General features: G+C 38.7%; 2 protein-coding genes across 7 annotated transcripts in view; one reads left to right on the forward strand and one right to left on the reverse strand.

The window, feature by feature from the left end:
- Positions 1–419: 419 nt before the first annotated feature.
- On the reverse strand, positions 420–12326 carry LOC121736423 (vegetative cell wall protein gp1-like). Of its 3 annotated transcripts, XM_042127606.1 has the most exons (11): positions 12156–12326; positions 7734–7808; positions 5991–6065; positions 5788–5851; positions 5562–5638; positions 5115–5163; positions 4310–4444; positions 3712–3793; positions 2988–3144; positions 2567–2681; positions 420–2450 (listed from the first exon to the last, which is right to left on the reverse strand). In XM_042127606.1, the coding sequence occupies exons 1-11, from the start codon at positions 12216–12218 to the stop codon at positions 1390–1392; spliced, it is 1953 nt and encodes a 650-aa protein (XP_041983540.1). In that variant the 5' UTR covers positions 12219–12326; the 3' UTR covers positions 420–1389. The 3 variants fall into 3 exon arrangements, with proteins under 3 accessions (XP_041983540.1, XP_041983538.1, XP_041983541.1); XM_042127604.1 differs by lacking the exon at positions 5788–5851 and having other exon boundaries at positions 5927–6065; XM_042127607.1 differs by lacking the exons at positions 5788–5851; positions 12156–12326 and adding an exon at positions 11609–12149 and having other exon boundaries at positions 5927–6065.
- A 1181-nt stretch (positions 12327–13507) lies between these two features.
- LOC121736421 (microtubule-associated serine/threonine-protein kinase 3) overlaps positions 13508–23351 on the forward strand; it is an 89201-nt gene continuing 79357 nt past the window's right edge. For all 4 annotated transcript variants that reach the window (XM_042127598.1, XM_042127600.1, XM_042127599.1 and 1 more), the window contains exon 1: positions 13508–13868. In XM_042127598.1, coding sequence (XP_041983532.1) covers positions 13736–13868 — 133 coding nt within the window. In that variant the 5' untranslated portion in view covers positions 13508–13735. The remainder of the gene's footprint in view (positions 13869–23351) is intronic.

The raw sequence follows: 23351 nt of genomic DNA on the forward strand, positions 1-23351 counted from the left end.
TTAACAAACTTCAGTTATGACTTAGAAAACAATTTAAGAACAATAAACATAATATTCATGTACAAGTACTCCCAAATTAATAATGCACATGCAAATATTCGCTAATTGTAATCATGAAAACACCCGAATCTATTAAACAATATTAAACGTAAAAGCCCCAAACAATGCACTTGCATTTTGCACCTTGTTCAAAGGAAATAGAAGTAAATATCATATAGCCGGTGGCTGTCCGCTGTCGCCGGTCCGTCAATAAGTGCTATAACCCACCGGGAAGCCATCGCGGCGTTAGCATGGTAACGTCCAAGCAACGTCTGGCGCCTCTACATCGCTGCAAAGCGCTGTTTTTCTTCAAGTTAAGTTTAAAACAGCGTTTGCAGCGACGTCTTCCGACACTCGGGAAATACGATCGTTGTCGAAAAATTACGAAAATTTACATGCACATTATCACTTTGGGAGCACTGTCCTTTTTTTTTTCCTGCTGTTTTAACACCCTTTGAGTAGCATTAATTTGTAGTAAACCAAATTTTGGTATATCAATTTCAACATTAACTTATAAAATATATTTATTTGTGCATTACACTTTGGAATCTACTTCCTTCATTCCTTTATTTTGGCTTCACTTATTTGTTTTACTCTTAAGTCTTAGTAACCTTAACGTTTTTAAAGTAGTTGGGGCACTTCCATTTTTAGTTTCGATGAACACTCGGGCACGCTACCTGATATTCGTTTAATAGTTAAGACGACGGAGGAGCCCCCAACGCATAAAATAAAAAGGTAATATATTATATTTTATAGTCGTATCATTTGTGTCATCATAAATAGGAATACTGTACAAATCGACGACAAACAATAAGCCACTAGTATCATCTGTGAACCATTGCATGGTCTGTACATCAGTATAAACATTTTTGGAAACATTTCAACTTAAACACGAAGAACGAGGGGTCGCTAGATCCACTAAACCACGCGACCGCCGGCGCCCCCGCCCCGGCCCGCGCGCCTCCCGCACGCCACCGGCGCGGGGTCCCCGCGGTCGCCGCAACACTTGCGTAATACAAATAATTTGTTAAACGTCCGAGGTACCACTCACGCTCGCTCTGTACACATCGCGGCGATATAAATCATTCATATCTGATATTCGACTCGATACAGCGATATATACGTATAATATACAATTGGAACTCCTATTACTATTAATTACCTAATTCTTTCGTAGATCACAATCGGTAACGAGACAATCGACCCGCAGCCCGGCGGCCGATCGCCCCCGCGCGGCCGGCTCGATATCACAGCGCGAGACGCCGCCGCACTCGCGCACTTATAAACTAGGTAAGGACACTTGGAACGCGGCGAGACATCGGAAGCTCCGGTCGGGTTCGGCACGGGGGGTCAGTCCAGCACGACGTACGGCAGCGCCACCAGGTCGCCCAGCCGCGCGGGCTCGTGCCACTCCGCGAACCGCTCGGCGCGCGCCGGCCGGCCCAGCGCGTCCCGCTCGCCCGCGTACGCCGCCTCCAGCGCGCCGTTTAGCGCCGCGTCGTCCGCCAGCGCCGCCGCGCCCAGCACCGGCGCCGGCGCCGCCTGCTCGTACCGCCACGTCGCCGCCCGCAGCGCCGCCGCGCACAGCCCGCACAGCGCGCGCCCGTCCACCTCCACCCCCTCCTCCCGTTTCGTCCGCTCCACGGTGCGGTGCTCGGGCGACTCACAGGCGAAGCTCCGGGTGGCGGGGGCAGCGCGCGCCGGCTCCGCGCCGTACTGCGCCGCCTCCTCCGGCGACAGCAGCGGCGCCTTCAGTCTCTCGCTCGGCTCGAGGATGGGCACGCCGACCGCCTCGGCCTCGACGGTCGCCGGGTACTCCACCTTGAGGACGGGCCGCTTGACGGGCTCCGGCTCCGGCTCGAGCTCCGGGGAGGGGCTCCGCGTGGGCACGTCGTCGGGGTCGAGCGGCGCGGGGGCGGGCGGCTCCTCGTCCGGCCAGGGGTACGGCCGCAGCTCGGGCGGGTCCGGCGGCGGCGGCGGCGAGGGCGGCGCGGGCGCGAACTCCGTCCACGGCAGGTGCGCGCAGACGGGCACGCGCGCCATGTTCTTGACGCAGTAGTCGTCGGCGTAGTCGCTGTACTTGTAGAGCGGCACGACGGAGGCGAAGAGGCCGGGGCGGTCGGGGTCGGCCGCGGCGCGCACGGCGAAACGCTGCGGCAGGGCGGGCGCGCGCGTGCCGTTGACGCCGGGCAGGAGAGCGTGGTGAAGCGCGCGCACGTGCCGCGGGCGCACGGGGTCGCGCGCGGCGGCCGGGCACGTGGCGTCCTCGTCGTCGCCGCACGTGCACTCCGCCCACTCGCGCTCCTCCTCCAGCGGCTCCCACACCTCGACCGGCTCCTCCTCCTTCACCTCGGGCTCGGCCTTCACCGCGCCGTCGGTGCCGTTTCGTAGCGGCGATTTGATGGGGACTACTGCAATATATTGTTTCTAATTGATACGAACAAACAAAAACGTAGGCAGATTTAATCCTAGTGCATGCAATTATACTAGTGATAATATAAAAAAATACGTAAGCACAACAACGAACCGTCGGGCTCGACGAGCATGACGTCGGGCGAGCCGGGGTCGACGGGGGAGGCGGCGCGGGACGGCGGCGCGGCGCGGGACTGGATCTGCTCCAGCAGCTCCTTTGTTGTCTTTACCTAAAAAATATCAAATAAAAGTTTGTTGAACTCTACTCATAATATTATTATCTTTGTAAAATGCAAAGCGCATCAAAAATTTGAAACTCGAAACGACGGATTTAAAATATGACAGCGTACGAGTTTTTTTTTTTACTTATTCTACTTATATCAAGACGTGAACGCTACACAACGTGGAATGTCTTTTTCGGCGATCCTACTTACGGCATCTAGTGGTGACACTTATTAGACATAAAACTAGCACAGTTGTTGATTTCAAGTTTCACACAATTTTCCTCAGAGAATGCAGGGGTAAATGAAAGATACCTTCTTAGCGCCAGCAGGCGGTAATCGCTGCACTAGCGCGGTGTAGGCGTCCTCGCGCCGCCAGCCGTTGCGTCGCCGCTCGGGGGCGGAGCCGTTCCGCGCCTCCCACTGCCCCTCCCCCGGCGGTTCCGCGCTCGCGTCCGCGGGCGGCCTACCCCTGTTGTCATAATAATTAATATCCATAACACTTTTATAAACGCGCGTTACCTCTTCACGCCCAAACCACTGAACCAATTTTGTTGAAATTTTGTATGGAGATACTTGGAGTCCCAGGAAAGGACACATAATCCCGGAAAAAATGTCCAGGTTCCGCACGACACACGAATTTTGGCGCAACGGAGTTGCGGTCGTCTAGTAATTACATATAGAAGATGCTATGTTCAGCTGTGGAAATTTATTGTTATTAAAATTGGTATTGAATAATCAGAGAAGTTGATTTATAAGCAGTTGACGGACATATCTTATTTGGCTGATTTATCAAGACAATTAGTCGTGATATCTGTCGGTTAGGTATGCCGTATGACCCCTTCCTATAACGCGGCCAAATTACATAGCTATTAGCTCCGTCATGCCGCCTATGAATCATTACAATTTATGTTGAATGTATTTAGTCTGTTACAATTTGAACACAGCATAGCCGCGCGACAGTCGCGCGGCTGCCGCACTACTCGCGATTTAATGTGCAGGCAGGCTTAAATTCAAACAATAGTAATATAAAACAGACCTTCTCCTTTTTGGCTTTTTGTCTCGTTTTGCTTTCTTCTCATCTTGCAGGACAGGCTCGGGACTGGGCGGCCGTTTCACAGCTAAAATGTAACTGTGTCAGTGCCGTCATATAATAAGTATAAAGCTATTGTAGTAGATAGAAATATTACAGAAAAATAAAAATTGTGTATCCTTTATGATGCTAAATTTAAACCTGACAGATTATTTGATTTACTGAAATGTGTGATCCGCCATGATCAAGTACATAATAGGCTAATAGCATTTAAAGGTGGCCTATATTAATTCGCAATACACTGCCAAATGTTATATGGCATAGAATGAGCTAACTCGCGGTACGCGAGCGGCACTACGCGACAAAACGTCAGTACTATGGAATGTGAAGTAATTTGATAAAATAATTTTATTAAAAAACCAACTTCACATCTGCTGCATATTTACTACAAGCACAATACTATATTTTAGTTTACTGCAAGTACAATATTATACTTTAGTTTAGGATTACAGACTTTTTTATAGAAGTGTGTAATCCTAAAGTAAAAGTGAAGCGACACTCGCTTAGTTCGGTCACGCCTCGAGTAGGAGTCAAGTGTACTCACGGGGCGTGGTGGGCTTGTGCGTGGCGAGGGGAGCGAGGGGGGCGAGAGGGGGGATGGGCGGCGCCGGCGCGGGAGGCGGGGGATCGTCATCCACTAGTATCACGTCCTGCGAGTCAGATTCGTAGCCGCCCCACGCTGGAAATAAAGAATGATGATTAGTGATTACCTTTATAGTGCACTAATAAAATCATTAACACACCATCTTATTTAAAGATGTCTTTGTCTAACAAGTGACATATTTTTTGAGTTATGTTATTAAGGGCGGATTCGACCAAACTGGAGTAAAATTTTACTCGGGTATAACTGTCTCCTAATCTAAGAGTAAGCTGGTTTTGCGTTTTTCCAACTTCTAATCCAAGAATGAGGTAATTACAAGGGAGTAAATATTTACACTGGCTATTTTGGTGGAGTAAATATTAAACTGAGAATAGTTGCACAACAGGGTGTCAACTGTCACGGTCGGTGACATTGTGAACTATAATTGACATTTTATTTCATACTCTTTGAGTAACTTGGTAAAATGCAAACGATAATACCCTAGAGTAAATTATAGGAGTAAAATTATTCTCATGATAGTTATACTCCTGTAACTTCAAGTTTGGTCGGATCGGGCCTTATAGTGTAAACTATATTCAAATTAGTTTATAAGCATTGCAGTTAAAAAAAATCTTTCTATCCAACCAATTAAGAAGTTCAATCTTATGTAACAATGATTCTACATTATCGGGACTTACCCTGTGTATAAACTTATTCTCAGCTCTATCCAAAATATTCTTAAGCTCTTTAACCTTATACAAATGCTAACCTGGTCTCGTTGGTAATCTCGGACTAGGCACTGCTGGACTGACCGCATGCTGTGAAAAAAATGTACACCATAAAGACTCCGTATAGTATAGACCAGCCTTTCCCAAAGTGGGCGATAACGCCCCCTTGTGAGCACTGAAGGTCTTGGCTTGGGGGGTGATTTGTAATTTATTAATTCATCTGGATGCATTTTAAATCGAAACAATGGGGGGGCGCTAAAACATAATTTGTTCTCAAAGTGGGCAGTAAACAAAATAAGTTTGGGAACCCCTGGTACAGACCATAGACCAACCATAGACAAGACGTATTGCCCGCAAGAAATAACTTTCAGCAGTAATTGGCCTTTTATTGTCGTATGCTTTGTAAAATATTGTTTTAAGGTTTTGTTCGAATTTACGAAGTTTTTTTTTACAGACTTATGGTAATTTTTTATAAAGAAAAGACGTACCATAGACAAGGCGGGCGATGTGAGCGGCGTACCACCGAACCGCCGATGCGTGCGCTCCGCAGACGATCGGTTTGAACCTGAGTAACACGACACAATATCATTAATATTCACGTGATTTTCTTAAGGCAATACTCATTTGTTGGCCAATATTGCTTTATCGCAGAAATTACTAGGATACTGTCAAAAACTTCAGGACTCCATAATAAAAAAGAAGAAGAACTGTCACCTGGCGCGTGCGCGGGCGACGCAACTGCGGGCATGACGAGGTCGCGCCATCGCTTGACCAGTACCTTACCGTAGACCGTACACTTATGGCACTGGCGAATACTTGGGGAATGGTTAAAAAAAAGAAGAAGAACTGTCACCTGGCGCATGCGCGGGCGACGCAACTGCGGGCATGACGAGGTCGCGCCATCGCTTGACCAGCACCTTGGCGCGGCGCGCGAGCGTCGGGTCTGTGGTCTTCCGTCGGAGCTCGTTCACGTATTTGCCCAATCTGGTGGTCTGGAAAGCAAAAACAATTTTTAAGATGGCTCCATAATAATTACATACGAGCAAAATAGCCCATTGTTAGCAGTTATCCCATTATTGGCACATTGAATTTTCATTTAGATTTGATTTTAAAAATACTAGGAATGTCAATAATAGGATTTTCTGTAGTACCTAACCCCTTTTTTAAGAACAAAGATAAAAACTAAACTAAACATATGGTTTTCGAGTGTCGTTTGATTTGGGGATCTGCGGATCTGTTACGTATGATGTTATGAAATCTGTTACGAAATGGTATGAATTTTAGTGCCAATAATTGGGTGTTTTACCTTTAAAAAAACAAAGAGAATATTGGAGTATCTTTCTCCCAAACTGCAAAGTTTTGAAAGTAAATCCTGTGACAGAAAAAGTCTGAATAAACTATTTTTTAAAATAAATCCTGTGACAGAAAAACTCTGAATAAACTATTTTTTAAAATAAATCCTGTGACAGAAAAAGTCTAAATAAACTATTTTATTAAAATAAATCCTGTGACAGAAAAAGTCTGAATTAACTATTTTTTAGACTGTAATAACACAAAAAAATAGTTAATTTATTCTATGTGTTACCCTGGCTATTATTACAAATCAATCAATAACACGTCAGACTAATCCGATCAGTATTTTAGGCGCTAAAATGGTACATACATAACTGCCTAAAGCAAAAATGGTACATACATAACTGCCTAAAGCAAAAATGTAACTATTTAAAATTGATAACCTTTTATATCGTCGCCGCGTCGTTGGTTAAAATATTATAGCAAGCACGCAGGTAACTCGTATAGTATTGAAATAAAACGCGTTCTATAAGCGATAAGACTACAATCTCAAAACCTAACAAGCGTTCTACTGGTTTCCTGTTATGTAAACATAAGATGTTAACCGACTTCGGAAGTGAGCAGTACATACAGGTCACAGGAAGTCATACGTATCTATTTCATTTTTTGTTGACATTGTATTACTTGATAATATTGATATGGATATCATTATTGCAGTCCATACTAACATTGCTTCAACTCCCAAGCGGTCGAATTCGACCGCGAAAACAATAGATTTCCAGGAATCCACGATCCGAGGGAAAATTATAAATGCAAAATATATAATGATTAATAACTTATAAATTTTTTTATAAGTTATTAATCATTATATATGAACTTTCTAGGTTCCTATAGTTCTACAATCTACTATTTTTTTTTGTGAAAATGATAGGAAAAAAGCAACTTCTGTTAGTGAGGCTTTCACATTAACCAGCCCAGTTTTTTTCAGTATTTTGAAAGGGGGTAGATTTTTATGTTTCTAATTTCTGTGTATGTATGGTGATTTGTAGTACAAGAAAAAAAACACAAGACCATCAATTGGATGGACTTAATGGGGCATCCATATATCACGTCACCATGCAAGGAAGTAGTCATAGCAAACATGTCAAAAGATGTTAAAGGGATCCTAACAGCCGTCATAAAGTCCCCACTTTTTACTTTTAGCATCCCTCCCAAGGGCTGCTAAAAGTAAAATTTTGCGTGACGTGGTCATAGACGCGTAAACGCCCAATCTCTATATCCATAGGCGTTTATATACCGTATTGGACATTTATGGGCATTTATAGACATGATACATGGATAGCCTCAAAAGAAGTATGTGTACTTACCTCCAGCAGCTCTTTCGTGATATTAAACTTCTCGAGTATTGATATGATTTCATTAACTGCGTGCATGTCGATGACCTGAAACAACATTTAAATTTTAAACATTACATACTAATACATACCACAAAGTAACATGTAAACAGTAAATAGGAAATGGCATTTAAATGTTTACAATCAAAGGGGGAAACATCATTAAATTCCAAAACCTTTTTTTGTGGTAGTTACATATAAGTAAGTACATATTATATTCAATTGAAATTTTTTTGGAGACAACCAATAAAATGTATATTATATACCGTAATAATCAATGAAGCACAAAATAATATATTATAGTGCCCATCTAAATTCCAAAATTGGAAATGGAGATTGGGCCCAAAAAAGAAATCTTTACCAAATAGTTACACTGTATATGAAGGATAAAAGAAACTCCATTTCTACTCCCTTTTGATGAAATGTTCTTTAGCATCACCCTACATAATATATATATATTAAACTGTCCCAAACGAACCCTAAAGTAGTTGAGGTGACCCTTGAATTGACATGCCTCAGCCCTCATCTATAACATAGATTGTTGGTCAACTTACATTGGCCATAAGAAGGCTAAAATACTAGAACAACTGTTCACATAATCATCATCATCAAAAATTATCAAAAACCTTCACTAAACCTGCAAAAGATAGAAGTTCAAACAAAATATCATAATTTACTAGCTGTCCCGGTGAACTTCGTGTCATTTTAAAACCTTCCCTGGACTTCTATGAATATTTTAAGACTAAAATCAGCCCAATCCATTCAGCCGTTTTCGAGTTTTAGCGCGACTAACATATTTGAAAATCAATTTTTATATAATTTACTAGCTGTCCCGGTGAACTTCGTGTCACTTTGAAACCTTCCCTGGACTTCTACGAATATTTTAAGACTAAAATCAGCGCAATCCGTCCAGCCGTTTTCTAGTTTTAGCGCGACTAACACATTTGAAAATCCATTTATATATATATATAATATAAATGGATTTTCAAAAGATATAATAAAACAACTAAAAACAGATGAGGAAATATCAAACTATAAGAAAATAAAAACAAATGCATTGAGACCCTCAAATTAAAATGTTTTATTTGCAGAGAAACAAATATCATGCAACATTCAGATGGTTTTTCCTGTTTTATTTATGCAGACTCAATAGATATTCAATTGTTATGCGGCAGCCGGCTGCCGCTTGGGGATTGATGGGTTAATCTTAGTCTAAGCATATACAAAAACTCAACCAAACAGGTACAGTGCTAATTCTTTATAATTGTACTGTTCATAAATTGGTGACATATTATTTTGTAATCTTTAAGGCCAAATTGAGCCAGTCTGCATTAATGCTAAAGTGGTTTAAACATTATATCTTAATTAATTTTGTTAAGACACAAGATTAAATAAGACTATAATGATCAAATAACATTAAAGACAAAGCCAAAAAAGCATTTCATTATATCATTTTGTTACAATACACCTTTATAATGGAAGATTAGCTTTAATATTGATAAATAATAACTGATAAGAAGTGGTTACTAAACAAATTCCACAAATTTTAATATTATACCGGTATCACTTTATTTATGATCTACAGAGTATTCTAAGATACAAAGTTTATATTTAAGAAACAAACTGGTTCCAGGTTTCTTATGAAATTATTACATGTGAGTTCTAGTTCCATCAATTAAGAGTAAACTGTTTGCTTCACAAATGTTTAAAAACTTGTGATACATTTTAATCAGTAATATAGCTTTTTTAAACTATTATTAATGAAAATACAGTAGGGCCTCGATAGTCTGAACCTTAGCTAATCCGAATACCTCTATAATCCGAAAGACCTCCCTTCCCCAGAGCGTCGGAACCGGCTGCAAAGATTCCACATACTCAAGCTGTGTCTGCCTTAAATACTTGCTTGGAATGGGCAGAAGAAGTCGATATTTCTATTTTGGAAAAATGCTTTTGCGTAAATTAAGGGATAAGGTGTTTTCAATGTCACTAAATACTGGTCATCAAAGTACTATACTGGAATTCTTTAAGAAAGTTTAAATAAGAAATACTTTGTTTTGTATAAGTTTTGCATGATTAAAATGTTATAGTTTTTATGATATGTGATTAAAATGTCTACATACTATAATCCAAATGCTGCATACATCCGAACAGGGTATATATTTTGGGTGTTTGGTCTATCGAGGCACTACTGTATCCACCCTGTATGGTGTGACCACAGACGTATTATTTAAACATTATTTTTCAAGCCACTTTAACACTTTCATTGTGGGTATTGCAGACACAATAGATTTACAATTGTTATGCGCCAGCTGGCTGCCGCTTGGGGATTGATGGGTTAATACAAAGTCTGTATGCAATCTATAGTTGTACAACTGTTACCAATTTATATTTATAATAATTAATAAAGTTATCAAGAGTAGACAGACAGTCAGAAAAAAATTATAAGGGCTCCTTTTAGTTACTATGGAACCCTAAAAAGTGACTTTTGTTTTACGCAGCTAGTTTGTGGTACCGCGCGCGAGCAGCCTCACTCGTCTGAGTGAGTAAGGGGTCGGACCCCTTAAGAGCAGGGGGGACCCGTGTCCCCACGTCAGATAAAAATTGCTTATTTTCGTAGCTCTCCCCAATATTGCCCGACTAGAATGTCACACGTGTGACTTTAGGGGAGGGGGCCAGGCCCCCCTCATTGTTTATTTCCAAACCAACTAGCAACAGACTAGTTATAGCCACGATTAAACTACCATGGTCTTAACCAGACCAGTAGCCTAAAGGGTCTAACCTTTCGAAAAAAAAAAAAAAAAAAAAATGACTTTTGTTTAATAGAATAGAAAAGTCATACAATCTGAATCTTTATAAGTATTTAGAAAAACTATAAAAACTGTCTATAAATTTGGCGGAATAATTACTTTCACAGTAACAATGATTAAAAATGAACCACAATTATGCATAACTGAACAATGAATTAAAACAATTCTTAGAGCTTGCATAACTGCAGGCATAGTAAAAGATTTTGCAAAATTTTATTACAATGCATTTACATAACAGTCAAATGTATGTTATGAATTAAGTTTACGTCAAATTTTACTATAATAATGATTATATTAATGACGTATGAGTTATGACTGAGCCCCAAATTCAGTCATAAAATAAAGTAACTTTTGGAGTATTGTGTTAAACCCAAATATTTTTTTAACCAGTCTGGGTTGTTCTTTGGCTTTCTCATTCTATAATTTATAGATGAGAGATAATTATCTCATTCACTTTAACGCAAAGCAGCATCCTTAAATCTTCTGTAACTTGGCAGGTGCAAGACTTCTGCAGCATGAAGCGACAAATTATGTCCTTTTAAATGGACTTCTCTAAACAAAAGTTAAAATTCAATTAGTTATTGTAAAAAAGGATAATCTGTCTATTACATTATTGTTAAAGTAAAAGTATTTTATTCATCATTGTAACCTGTGATAGGTTACCACATTTAAGTTTGCACATGGTTTCTGTGACACCATGTGTGTGGTTCTCAATCAACCACCCCACCCATGCTGCTTTCAACCAATGGTGGGCATACTTCTAGCAACTCATAACTTGGAGCTGTGCTGAACCGAATAAAGTGTTAAATTCATTTAATCAATGAGCTGATTTTTACATAACTAGTCCCACTCAACTCTATTCACATTTTGACATATGAGCATTGCAAATAAAACTGCAAAAACCACACACAGGTATTGTATAACGGTTTGCTATACTTGGACATCGACTTGAAAATCAGGTGTACATTGATGATTAGGTACTTTTTTAATGTCCAGGTGGAATAGTAGCAAGTCAAAAATTATTACGGAAACATAACTTACCCGAAATTGCAACTAAAACGATCGAAACGACACAAATTATCCCCTACCGTCGCCCGTACCGAGAGCGAAATACCATGCGCCTGCATGATTCCGTCGAATTTCCAATGACCACATTGAAATCGGAAGGTCATGGGGTACGATAAAAAATAAGTGGCCATACTTCTAACTACAAAAGATTACACAAATCTAAAGAAAATTGACTAAAAAGGTCGCGCGTGGCACAATTCCACACTTTCACATTGCAAAACATTTGGCACTAAGGACGGAGGGACGGGAGGAGCGCTGGCGACGTCAGTGGCCCCGTACATCACTCGCAACGCTCACGTACCCACTCACACACCATACTTCTCGTCGTTTGTAATTACACGAGTTCTCGTAATCTTATCGAACTTCGATCGACAGTAGTGCCTAGCCCTCGACTTGGCCGAGGCGACCTCCTAGAAGACCAAATTGTAACTTCAGTCGGGTGTCACGGGCTCGTGCAGGTCGTTTCCGTATCTCGAGACTCGCTTTTCGCCTTTGTAGTCTTCAAATAGCATAAACTTACATTGTACTCTTTATCCAATGCATTCAGAAGTCGATAACTGAGCTCATGAGCGTTATTACTCATTTATAAACCAAAATATTTAACTAAATACGACGAACGTGTCTCGGCTGCGTCGTAATGGCGGACCGACGGCTACGTATGCCCGTGCCAGGGCATTTTAGCCGAATAATTCAGCTGATATCTACTGAGGCGACGCACACTCGTGTTTTTCCGTTTCTTTTGACAGGTACTACTTAACTTTGCAACATTTTGACGCTAGATGTCGCTACTAGTTCTTCAAAAACTTTTCCATCTTAGCAAAAAAATATACAAAATTGCGATATTTTTAGCAAAAATTAAAATTATTTCTTGTAATATTTTTTATTTTTACTATAAATCACCCAATGGATAGTTAAAAAATTAAATAAATGATTGATGCTAGCAACATTCAACCGTTTTGCCAACAGTTGTTGATAAGCCGGAACAGATGGCGCGGACTGTGATGTGTCACTTTCATGAAGATAATAAATTTGTTTCTTATCTATCCTAATTATTCTTTTTTTATGTTATTTCATTCACAGAGCTAATAAATTAGCAAAATAAAAAGAAGAATCCAAAGAGAAGGGTTAGAAAATAATAGTTATAAGATTTACTTATTACAACAGCTATGACACTTGTCAAATACGATTTATTGTATCCTTTTAATTCAAGCTTTTATCAATTTTCAAAAAATAAAGACGCTGAAAATAGTATTTTGTGCTCTATCTTCTAAGCTCCGAAGTCACCGTCCCACCACCGTCCAGTGTCCACCAATGACCGAACATTTCATGATTTTCGGTTTGGCTGCTTTCTTGAACGGCATAGTATTATATTTTTATTAATTTATAAGCATCAAATGAATTGTAGAGTTCGACAAGGCTGTTTATGAACGTGGCGAGAAAAGGAACTAACGCTTCTATCATACAAAAACGTCATTTTTGACAGTTCTCCTTTACCAGCAGCGCACATTGACTGACATTGACACATTCAATTAAAGCCTTGTCGAACTGTATGTTGAGCTCAAATCACTTTTAACCCTGGTAATTACATAATCCCTCACTAGTTTAAAGTTTAAACTCGCTTGCGGGTTGCGCTTGCGAGTTGCGACACTATCACAGAATATATAATATTAGTACTTGGTTGCTAATAAACTTTTGAACTAGTAACATAGTGTTACTAGTTCAAAAGTTCTTTCTGCAGGTCTTGCAGGTTACTAACTTACAGGTGCTCAAGTAAAGTCAAAATTTCGAAATATTTTTTATCTATGTTCATCTGTCAAATTTTATTTAGAATCGAGTTGTCAAAAAATTGTCAAATGGGTTTGGTATGGAAATGTTCATCAAAGAGAATATAATCACTACGTGATGTTAATGGCTGTTGTGGAGAAGTCGTGTGCCATAAAATAAGATGCAACAAATCTGTACACAATTAAATCACTAAAATTGTGTCGTACTACGTTTGTGATGGCTACAGAGTTTGTGTTATTGTGCTAAACCATCATGGTACCGTCGTGTATATAGATGGCGAAAATATTAGTTGAGTGTGTTGTGTAGTGAGTGGCAATGGATCGTCGGTGTTCCCAGTCTGTTCGGACATTGGTTTTCGACGATTCCGACTCTGATCTGCCTAAGGGCGGTCAGAAGAAGGAGTTGTCGTCTTCTGGAGCGCCGTCTTCGTTGAACCAGAGCACTGAAGGTCAGTCGATAATAGGATAAATAAATAATGTTTACATATTAATTGGCGGCGATTTCAACGCGTTGAGACGGCATGTTCACGGTCTATTGTCCAGCTAAAGGATGCTGTATTATAAAAAAACAGTACTTATATAAATTGAGGGTGCCTATAAAGTACCCTCAACAAATAAAAAACGTTTCACATCCAATTCACGACTTTTAGAGATAAAAGCAAAACTTTTGGTAGCTAAGTGTTTCCCATTTAATAAGCATCTTATGCATACATCTTGAAGCTAGACACTACAAAAATGGACCATAAGACTATCTATGCATGTACATAATAGCCTAAACAGTTATACTGTACAGTTACCAATGTATCAACAAAACTCTTTCTCACACTCATAAAAATAACAACTTTAACCCTTAATCTTCTGTATGAAACAACAATGTTATTTAAATAGTCTTGCATAGTATTTTCGGCTTTAATTAATATTTTTGATACATTTAATAATTATAAAAAGCTTTTTACTGTAGTCTAAGGTGCTGAAAAAAATATTTGTTACATATTTTATTACTTGATATCATCAAGAAATCATAATTATTTATTAACCCATCAATCCCCAAGCGGCAGCCTATTGTGTCTGTGTTATCCATGATGGAGGTGTTAAAATATATTCCGAAAGTCATAACAGAGTTGCAAAAGTTAGCAATTTTATAGTAATGTACAAACAAATAATAAGATGTTACGTGTGGCTTTCCACAAATGTTATTTTATCTTTTAAAAGAAAGTTTTATAATATTTTAAAATTATAATTAGGTGAATAAGATCTTCACTAGTTAGCTACTCTGTTAGTTAATTTTATTTAATGTTTTGTTTATTATTGCACATTTATTTACTTTGGATGTTGCAAATTTTCACACTAATTTGTTTTTGAACCATAAATTATTTGGGTATAAAAACTACTCGGTTCATTCCCATGGCTCAGAGTATCTTCTTATCACATGAATTAATTATGCTATTAAGTATGAAGAGATAATTTAGGTTGACACACATTTAAAGCATTTTAATCCTTCGATTGCGGATTCTTGGAAACCTATTGTTCTTGCGGCCACATGTGGCTGCTTGGGAGTTGAAGCATCCCTGGATGATATATTCCTGGAAATACCCTGGTACATCTTTTCTAATTTTCAATATTTTTTGTGTTTTAAATAGAATTTTATACATTTTTTTATTTATATAAAAAAAAATGTATAAAATTCTATTTTACATGTCATGGAACATGGAACTTCTAAGAAAATTACTAAGGGCAAGTGAAAATGATATTAATAATAATAATAGCCTTTTATTCTGACATCGAGCTATTAAATATCTCGAAGGTCAGTGTGCCTCTCGGCATAGGCCTCCTCCAGCCTTTTCCACTCAGTTCTGTCTAGTGCTACTCTTCTCCAGTAGTGTCCAGCTGTTAGTGCTAGATCATCTCCCATCTGGTTTGTTGGCAGCCTCTACTCCGTGAGTGATAGCTGTGCTTCATTTATTTTGTTTGTCTCTTGTGTAACATAACATGTATCCGGCCCATCTCCACTTTCTTTGGTCTATTTAAGTAAGTATGTCTGTTAAGTAGTTTAGTAACAGAAGGATTAATACTTGGATTAAAATATCTGATTCATAATTGAATACACGAGTTGATGAAGTGGGTAAGCTGTATGTATGTATCATGTATGTCTGTATGACAAGTGGTCTGTGAATAAATTACAGGTTACTTGTCCATGTGCAATATGTATATATATGTAGCAAAAAACATTGTTAGTCTAAAGAATGCTCATATTAGCCATTAGCCATTGTGCATAAAAATCACTTCATTAATGTATCGGGTCATCTCGTTGTTTACGCTGCAGAGATCTGAAGGCCGGTGGCTCTTAATTAAAAATGTGTTAAAATCAATAATATTTGCTCATACAGTATTATAGTACTCACTATCATTATAATACTCTCTTTTGGGTATTATTCCCAACAAATAAAAAAGTAAACAAAGTTTGCGCTTGTGTACTACACACATACATGGGCAGTGGGCACTCTAGCCAAACGAGCGAAATTTGTGAGTTGTGAGTCGCAGAATTTCGGCTGGCAGAAATTATACTGCATTTAGTTTCATACAAAAGTCCTGTTTGAATCACACGAGCATAATTTTGTGAGTCATTTGTGTGAAAAGATATTTACGCGACTAAATTGTAAGAAATATGATGAGTTCTGTGACATATTATGTACCAACAATAATATACATAAATTACATTAAATATACATCAGTACAAAATTATAGAAACATTAATAACATTGCAACACTATCTTTATTTAATAAGACTAGATTAAGAATTAATCAAATAAACCCAACAAGCAAACTTACAATTAGCTAATTATACTTTTTCATCAAATTAAATAGATCTCATTTATAATTATTGTGATTAATATTAGAAAATACATGCACCGTCATGTTTGACCTCAATTTTATAATTGTAATTTAATTTCTTAAATGAGTTATTGATTTTGTATGACATACCATTTTCTTGTCTGTACGGCAGTCAACACTTTTTTCTAATTCTTGTGTTTAAATGTTATTGCAGATGTCTGTGTAAGAAACTGATAATATTTTCTATTGAATTTGTTGTCAGTAAATGTATTTTTTAAATCTTTATTTACTCAACTCAATGACGCTTGCAACTCTGTTGAGTAAAATTCAGTTGTATAAATTTCCTTTTCCATACCAAATTTCAGCAAAATCGGTTAGAGGTAAAAGATAGACAGACATATTGTACACTTTCGAATTTATAATATATAATATATTATAATTTATAATATAACGCCTGCAACTCAGTGGCGCCAAAATTGGTTTATCACGCGGTACCGTACATTTTTCCGGGATCAAAAGTATCTTTTGCTTTCCCGGGACTGAAATGTTCATCGCTGTAGTGTATCTCCATACCAAATTTAAACAAAATTGGTTCAGCGGTTTGGACGTAACATACAGGTACACTTTTGCATTTATAATTTTAACTGTATGGAATATAAGATATGAGTTTTGACTAACTTATGCAGTGCCGAATTTATATATACTTTATTTCCGCGGCCCTATGTATGCAATCTATAGGGTCTCTATGGACGCTGCCGAGTGCCGACCCTAGGCCGTGGCCCATAACGGCCTATTTATAAATGTGGGACTGAACTTATGCCTATAATAATCTATATAATATAAGGTATCTTAAAAGGCCGGCAACGCACCTGCAGCTCTTCTGATGTTGCGAGTGTCCATGGGCGACGGTAGTTGCTTTCCATCAGGCGACCCGTTTGCTCGTTTGCCCCCTTAATTGATAAAAAAAAATGTATATTATACTAGCTAGCTTTCCCGGTGAACTTCGTGTCACTTAAAAACCTTCCCTGGACTTCTACGAATATTTTAAGACTAAAATCAGCCCAATCCGTTCAGCCGTTTTCGAGTTTTAGCGCGACTAACACATTTGGAAATCCATTTTTATATATATAAGAAGATATGACAAAATATGTCTATGACCTATCCCACTTTGCAGACAAGTAGGTATGTTGCGCAAATCGCTCTCGAGAGAGCTATATTGCTCAACAGATTTGAATTGATCTATAAAAATCATAACAATTGACAGCATGACTATATTGATCAATATTAATTAGTAGACACAACAGTACAGATTAACAGAACACATAAGTTGTAACAGAGCCAGACAACTTCTTGCAATAAGTACCTATTTAAAATTAGATTTAAATAGAATATTTAGAAAACAAAAAACCACTCTAATATTATAAATGTGAAAGTGTGTCTATCGGTCTGTTACCTCTTCACACCCAAGCCGCTGAACCGATTTTGCTGAAATTTTGTAATGAAGATACTTTGAGTTCCGAGAAGGTACATAGGATACTTTTTATCCCGGGAAAATGACAGATTCCCGCCCAATAAAGGATTTTTAGCGGAACGGAGATACGGGCGTCATCTATAATATAAAATGAGTCGCTGAATGCTTTTAATTTCCTGAAAAAGTCTAAAAACAACACTTTTACATACAAAAGTTAAAGAATCGACTGTTAGGCGATACGAAGTTCGCCGGGTCAGCTAGTCTAATACAATATAAAATAAGTCGGGTTTTCCTTCCTGACGCTATAACTCCAGAACGCACGAACCGATTTCCTCGGTTTTGCATTTGTAGGAAAGTTCTCGGGCTCCGTGAGGTCTATAGAAAAAAAACCCAGAAAAAACTTCAAGAGAAAAGCAGGAAAACAGAGAAAATCATTTTATGGCAAAACATCGTTTGCCGGGACAGCAAGTCTATTATAATTTACATTTTTACATACATAAAACTGACTTCTAACTAGACGGGTATTATGTGTACAATCAAAGGCAGATAGATCTAGCTTATCACATTCAGACCTTATATCTTGGCAATTGGCAATCAAAAGTGGTCAACCGGATCTGTCGGCGAGTGTACAATGCACATGACTGATAATTTAAAGATTAAAATAATAACACTGTTAGGTGGGGCTTCTGACCTGTTATCAAATGTGATAGTATTGTCTAAAGGACATTTTGAACTCTATTCCCTTTGGATTAGGTGCGGTTTTTAATAAAAAGTTTAATAATGGGTGTGTTATTTTGATAGTGGTTACTGGTTAGTCATTGAGGGTGTTATCACATTTTGTGGCGAGAAAGAGAAGTGTACCCTGATACTAATATTTTGATCCAACAGTAATACAGCTTTAACGCCCCCATGGTCCAGTGGTTTAGAGCGTGGCTCCAGTCTTGACTCATTCAGAATGCGTTTTGCTTTCACATTTACAAATTTTAATTGCATTATTGTTTTTTTTTTTTTATGAAATAAGGGGGCAAACGAGCAAACGGGTCACCTGATGGAAAGCAACTTCCGTCGCCCATGGACACTCGCAGCATCGAAAGAGCTGCAGGTGCGTTGCCGGCCTTTTAAGGGGTAATAGGGGAGGGTACGGAAGGGAATAGGGGAGGGTACGGAAGGAAATAGGGGAGGGTAGGGAAAGGAAAAGGGTAGGGGATTGGGCCTCCGGTAAACTCACTCACTCGGCGAAACACAGCGGAAGCGCTGTTTCACGCTGGTTTTCTGTGAGGACGTGGTTTTTTTCCGGTCGAGCCGGCCCATTCGTGCCGAAGCATGGCTCTCCCACGTCAAAAATTCGGATAATTATGTGGACTTAAGAATCTTTTTAAACACAGGACATAAGTCTGTATGAAAGAAAGTTTTAGAAAGGAGAGAAAGGACAGATATTAAAGGAAATAGTAAATTGTTATAACTTATCAATTGTCATGATTGATTATTCAAATTAATAAATGTCGATTGTTATTGGTAAATAAACCTAACTTAGAAAACTTTTTAAAAAAGCGTGTTCATACTTTATAGTACCTATTTAGATTAAAAAAAATATAATCTATTTAAATTATCAAAATCGATCCAGCTGTTTAAACCTGAAGAGATAACGGACATACTTTCGAATTTATTAATAGTATTAGCAAAGATTTGAGCTGTAATTACTATAATATTAATCTTGTAATTAATATAACAGTCTAATTGATCATAAACAAATTAGATATTATAGCGAATTGAGTGTAAACTAATCACAATTCACAACTAGGGCTGCCAATCCCCACAAATTAATAGCCGGACTAAACAGCCAGTTTCGCTGGTCATTTGGGTAAAAAGCCGGATATTGTTCGCCAAGAATAGGGCTGCCATCACCCAAATTACCTTCGCCGGTCAGACACGATAATATTCCCGGACATTTGACCGAAATGTGGTTATTTCCCCGGACGGATAATGTCTTGCCAATTTTTGCTTTTTCAACAAGAATTTGTAAAAATCTGAGTAACCGTCCGTGCAAGAAGCCGTGTGTATGCTTAGCGGGTTTTTATCTTTCGTTTATTGCTGCATGACTTAAAAGTTAAATTATTTCTTTCAACAATAGTGTTCGGAATTCACCCGGACACTTTTCAAAAACCCGGGCGGAGGCACCCTGGACGCCCTTCAAGCTAGGACAAATCCGGGAAAACCCGGACGGATTAAGCAGCCCTAGCCAAGAACAATCGCAACAAAACTTCTTATATTTAACTTTAAAAAATTTACATATTTTTTGTTAGGAACAACCGCCTGAAGGATTTTCTTCAAATGTAGATTACATGTCAAATGTATCTACGCTTAAAATAATATTAATTATTATGCATAATATCATGCTACCGTCAATATTATTGTATTTTACGTTACACGGCACACCAGAGTCCACAGTTCGGGCGTCGTTAACGTAAAAAGTCTAATGAAAGTCGCCCAGGGACAGGCCGGATACCATTTATTTTAGCCGGACACGTAACTTAAAAGTCGGACTATGTCCGGCTTTATCCCACAAAAGCCGGATACTTGACAACCCTGATCACAACTATCGAAGGTCTCCTAGTCACGCTCAGAGAGCCTTGAACTACTAGTAACTAGCAGGTACTAATAAATACCTAAAGCAGGGGTTCCCAAAGTGTGCGCTGCGTCGCCTTGGTGCACCGTGGAAACTGGAAAGTCAAGAAGGGCGCCGCGCCGCGCCACGAGTCGATCCTCCATCATTATCCAAAACCACAAATTAAAATATTAATTATGTAAAGCAGGTAGATTTAAATATTTGTTTATTTTTATTTGCCTGCATAACGTAACTATCATTATTAAAGGTGTTTATTTATGTATATTTTTTGTAATAGCTAGGTAGAGTAGGGTGCCGTGACAAAATATTGTGCAGTGACGTGCAACTGCTTCGCAGGCTGACAAAGATTGGGAACCCTTGACCTAAAGGCTTTATGACCTACTATGTTAAAAAGTACTAGGGTACTGTATAAAATTCCTGCTCTACCAGTTTCAATACTTTAAAAGTAGTGACCGTCACGGCCCACGGGCGTCACGGTTGCAGCGTTTGAAGTGTTCACTCTTGAGTCTTGACTCTTGAGTGTGTGTGCGATCGCACGATTCAAAGGCGCTGTAAACGATTTTACTGTCTCGTCACTTTTGTCGAGAGTTTATTTGTTCGTGCATTGATTAAATTTTATTATTGCTCTACGCATTGATGTTTTAATATCATTGGCTCTACGCCATTACAAAGCAGCGACGCGGGCGGTATAATATGCCCTATGGGTCGCTAGACAATGTCGGTAGAAAACCCACAGCCTCTCTCAGAAAGTGGCATTTTGTTTGAATTTTTGTCGGTCGCGGTCGCTTGTGGTTGTGGCAAAGATTGGAAAGCCCTGGCCTGGGTCAGCGCGCAGACAAAACGGAGGGCTGCGGAGAGGATTTTATTAGCGCACTTGAAAATAAACTTTTAAATTATTACACTAAAGTGCGATAAGGGATTCTCGCGCATCTTCGAGGATGCTCCAGCATTTTTTGTAAGGTTCGACTTTCAAGCATTTATTGCACTTTCGTTTAATAATTTTAAAGTTCATTTTCTTTGCGCTCCGTTCCGTATGCGCTGACCCTTAGTCTAACTGAATGTTGAATGTCGATATTGTCGGAACCTCGTAATATAATTACTTAAGGGGGCGACTAACCCTAAAGTGTCGATTTTATAATTCATTTTTATACTTGAAAATAAGCCCCGAATTGTTTCATTTTCTAAAATTAGATACTACATTATATTTCCGAGAATTCAATCCGAGCAAAAACACGGTATCTTACAATTTTCTCTATAGAAAAAAATCACAAAGATGCATCTAATTTTCACGAATTTTTCATTTATTGCCATAACCGTGCATAGAACTAAGTTAATATTTTAACACATTGTATAAAATTCTATCATTGAGAGATCGACCTAGAGTCATTCAAGGTGTAACTTGTAAGGCTGATGTTACTCATGTTAGGGTGGGTTGCACCAACCAATTTTAACTGTAACTTTAACTATTACTTAAACTACAATGCAAAATGTCTAATCTTTGGTTAAAGTAAAAAATGGACGCCATATTTAACCATAACCATAGAGCTTGAAAAGGCTTTAAATGCACGTGGCGAAAAAAGGAACTAACGCTGTCGTCACTCATCATACAAAAACGCCATTTTTGACAGTTCTCCTTTATCAGCAGCGCCCCCGCCCACGTTCATTTAAAGCCTTGTCGGACCAGCAACGTCTTCTGTCAAATTCTGTGGTCAAAGTTATGGTTTTAAAGTTAAATTAGCCTTAACTATAACCATGACTTTGACCATAACTTTAACTTTAACCACGCCTCTGGTGTAACCAACGGCCCACCATAATTAGTCGGCCGACCGCACGCGCACCGTGATGACCAGAGTCCAGAGGTTTATGAAATACTAACTTTTGAATAACGCATAGCGTATTTATGAATATTATACACTCCGTTGTCAGCGCCGACAGTCAGCGAGCACTCAGCACGATAGTAAAATTAAAAAAATAGTTTTGATATGGTTACGATGCAATCTCGATAAAATGGAGCTATAAAACAGTATTATGTTATTGTCAAATCAACCATAAGTACACAAGGTATTTTTTCAAACTACAAAAAACCTTTTTTAAACCTCTTCGCCTCATTGGGCTTTCAGACATTCGGCAGTCTTTAAGTTTTCTTGTTCTAGTTTGTGTTTTAGTGGTATGAGGTATCTCTATTTCCTCCCTATCACCATTAGAGAAGGACGCTCCTTAGACAAGAACAGATATGGAAGAATCTTCTATTGTACCTCAGTCCTCAAGTAATTTGATATCTCCTGATGGTACGGCCTTGTCTTGGCCTTGCAAGTTGCACCTAGCATACATGATACAACAACTCACATCACTCGTTTGTATGTAACAATTCCTAATACATAAAACCCACGTTATGTGTTAGGTAATACGAGGTGTATTACTTAACATACCTACATTACATGTTAGGTACACCGTACATCTATCCTAATTACTAAGGGGAACAAATTTAATGACCACCAAAAAATGCACTGATACCCTAAACTTGTTTACCAAAAAAAGATAATTAACACCAAAAAATAAAGTCTAAAATTGCAATACTACCAGCTATTTTAGTCATGACAACACTTCAAATTGTAATCAAACACCAAATATAGTAAATGATCACCAAATAAAGTAAATGATCACCAAATATAGTAAATGACCACCAAATATAGTAAATGATCACCAAATATAGTACTAAATGATCACTAAATATAGTAAATGTTCACCAAATATAGTAAATGATCACCAAATCCTTGTGAGCAAATCAATGCGATATTTTTGTCCAAATAAATCACTACGATTGACAAAACATGTAACAAGCATATTATTAACAAATTAGACCTAATATTGTGTTTTTGTATGGGAGCCCCCCTTAAATAATAATTTTATTTTGTTTTAGTACTTGCAACAGATATACTTACACAATCTGTGAAATTTTTAGAAGTCTAACTGGAGTGGTTCTTGAGATACAGCCTGGGCCCT

This window comes from Aricia agestis, chromosome 19 (assembly GCF_905147365.1).
Source record: "Aricia agestis chromosome 19, ilAriAges1.1, whole genome shotgun sequence".
Classification (NCBI taxonomy): domain Eukaryota; kingdom Metazoa; phylum Arthropoda; class Insecta; order Lepidoptera; family Lycaenidae; genus Aricia; species Aricia agestis.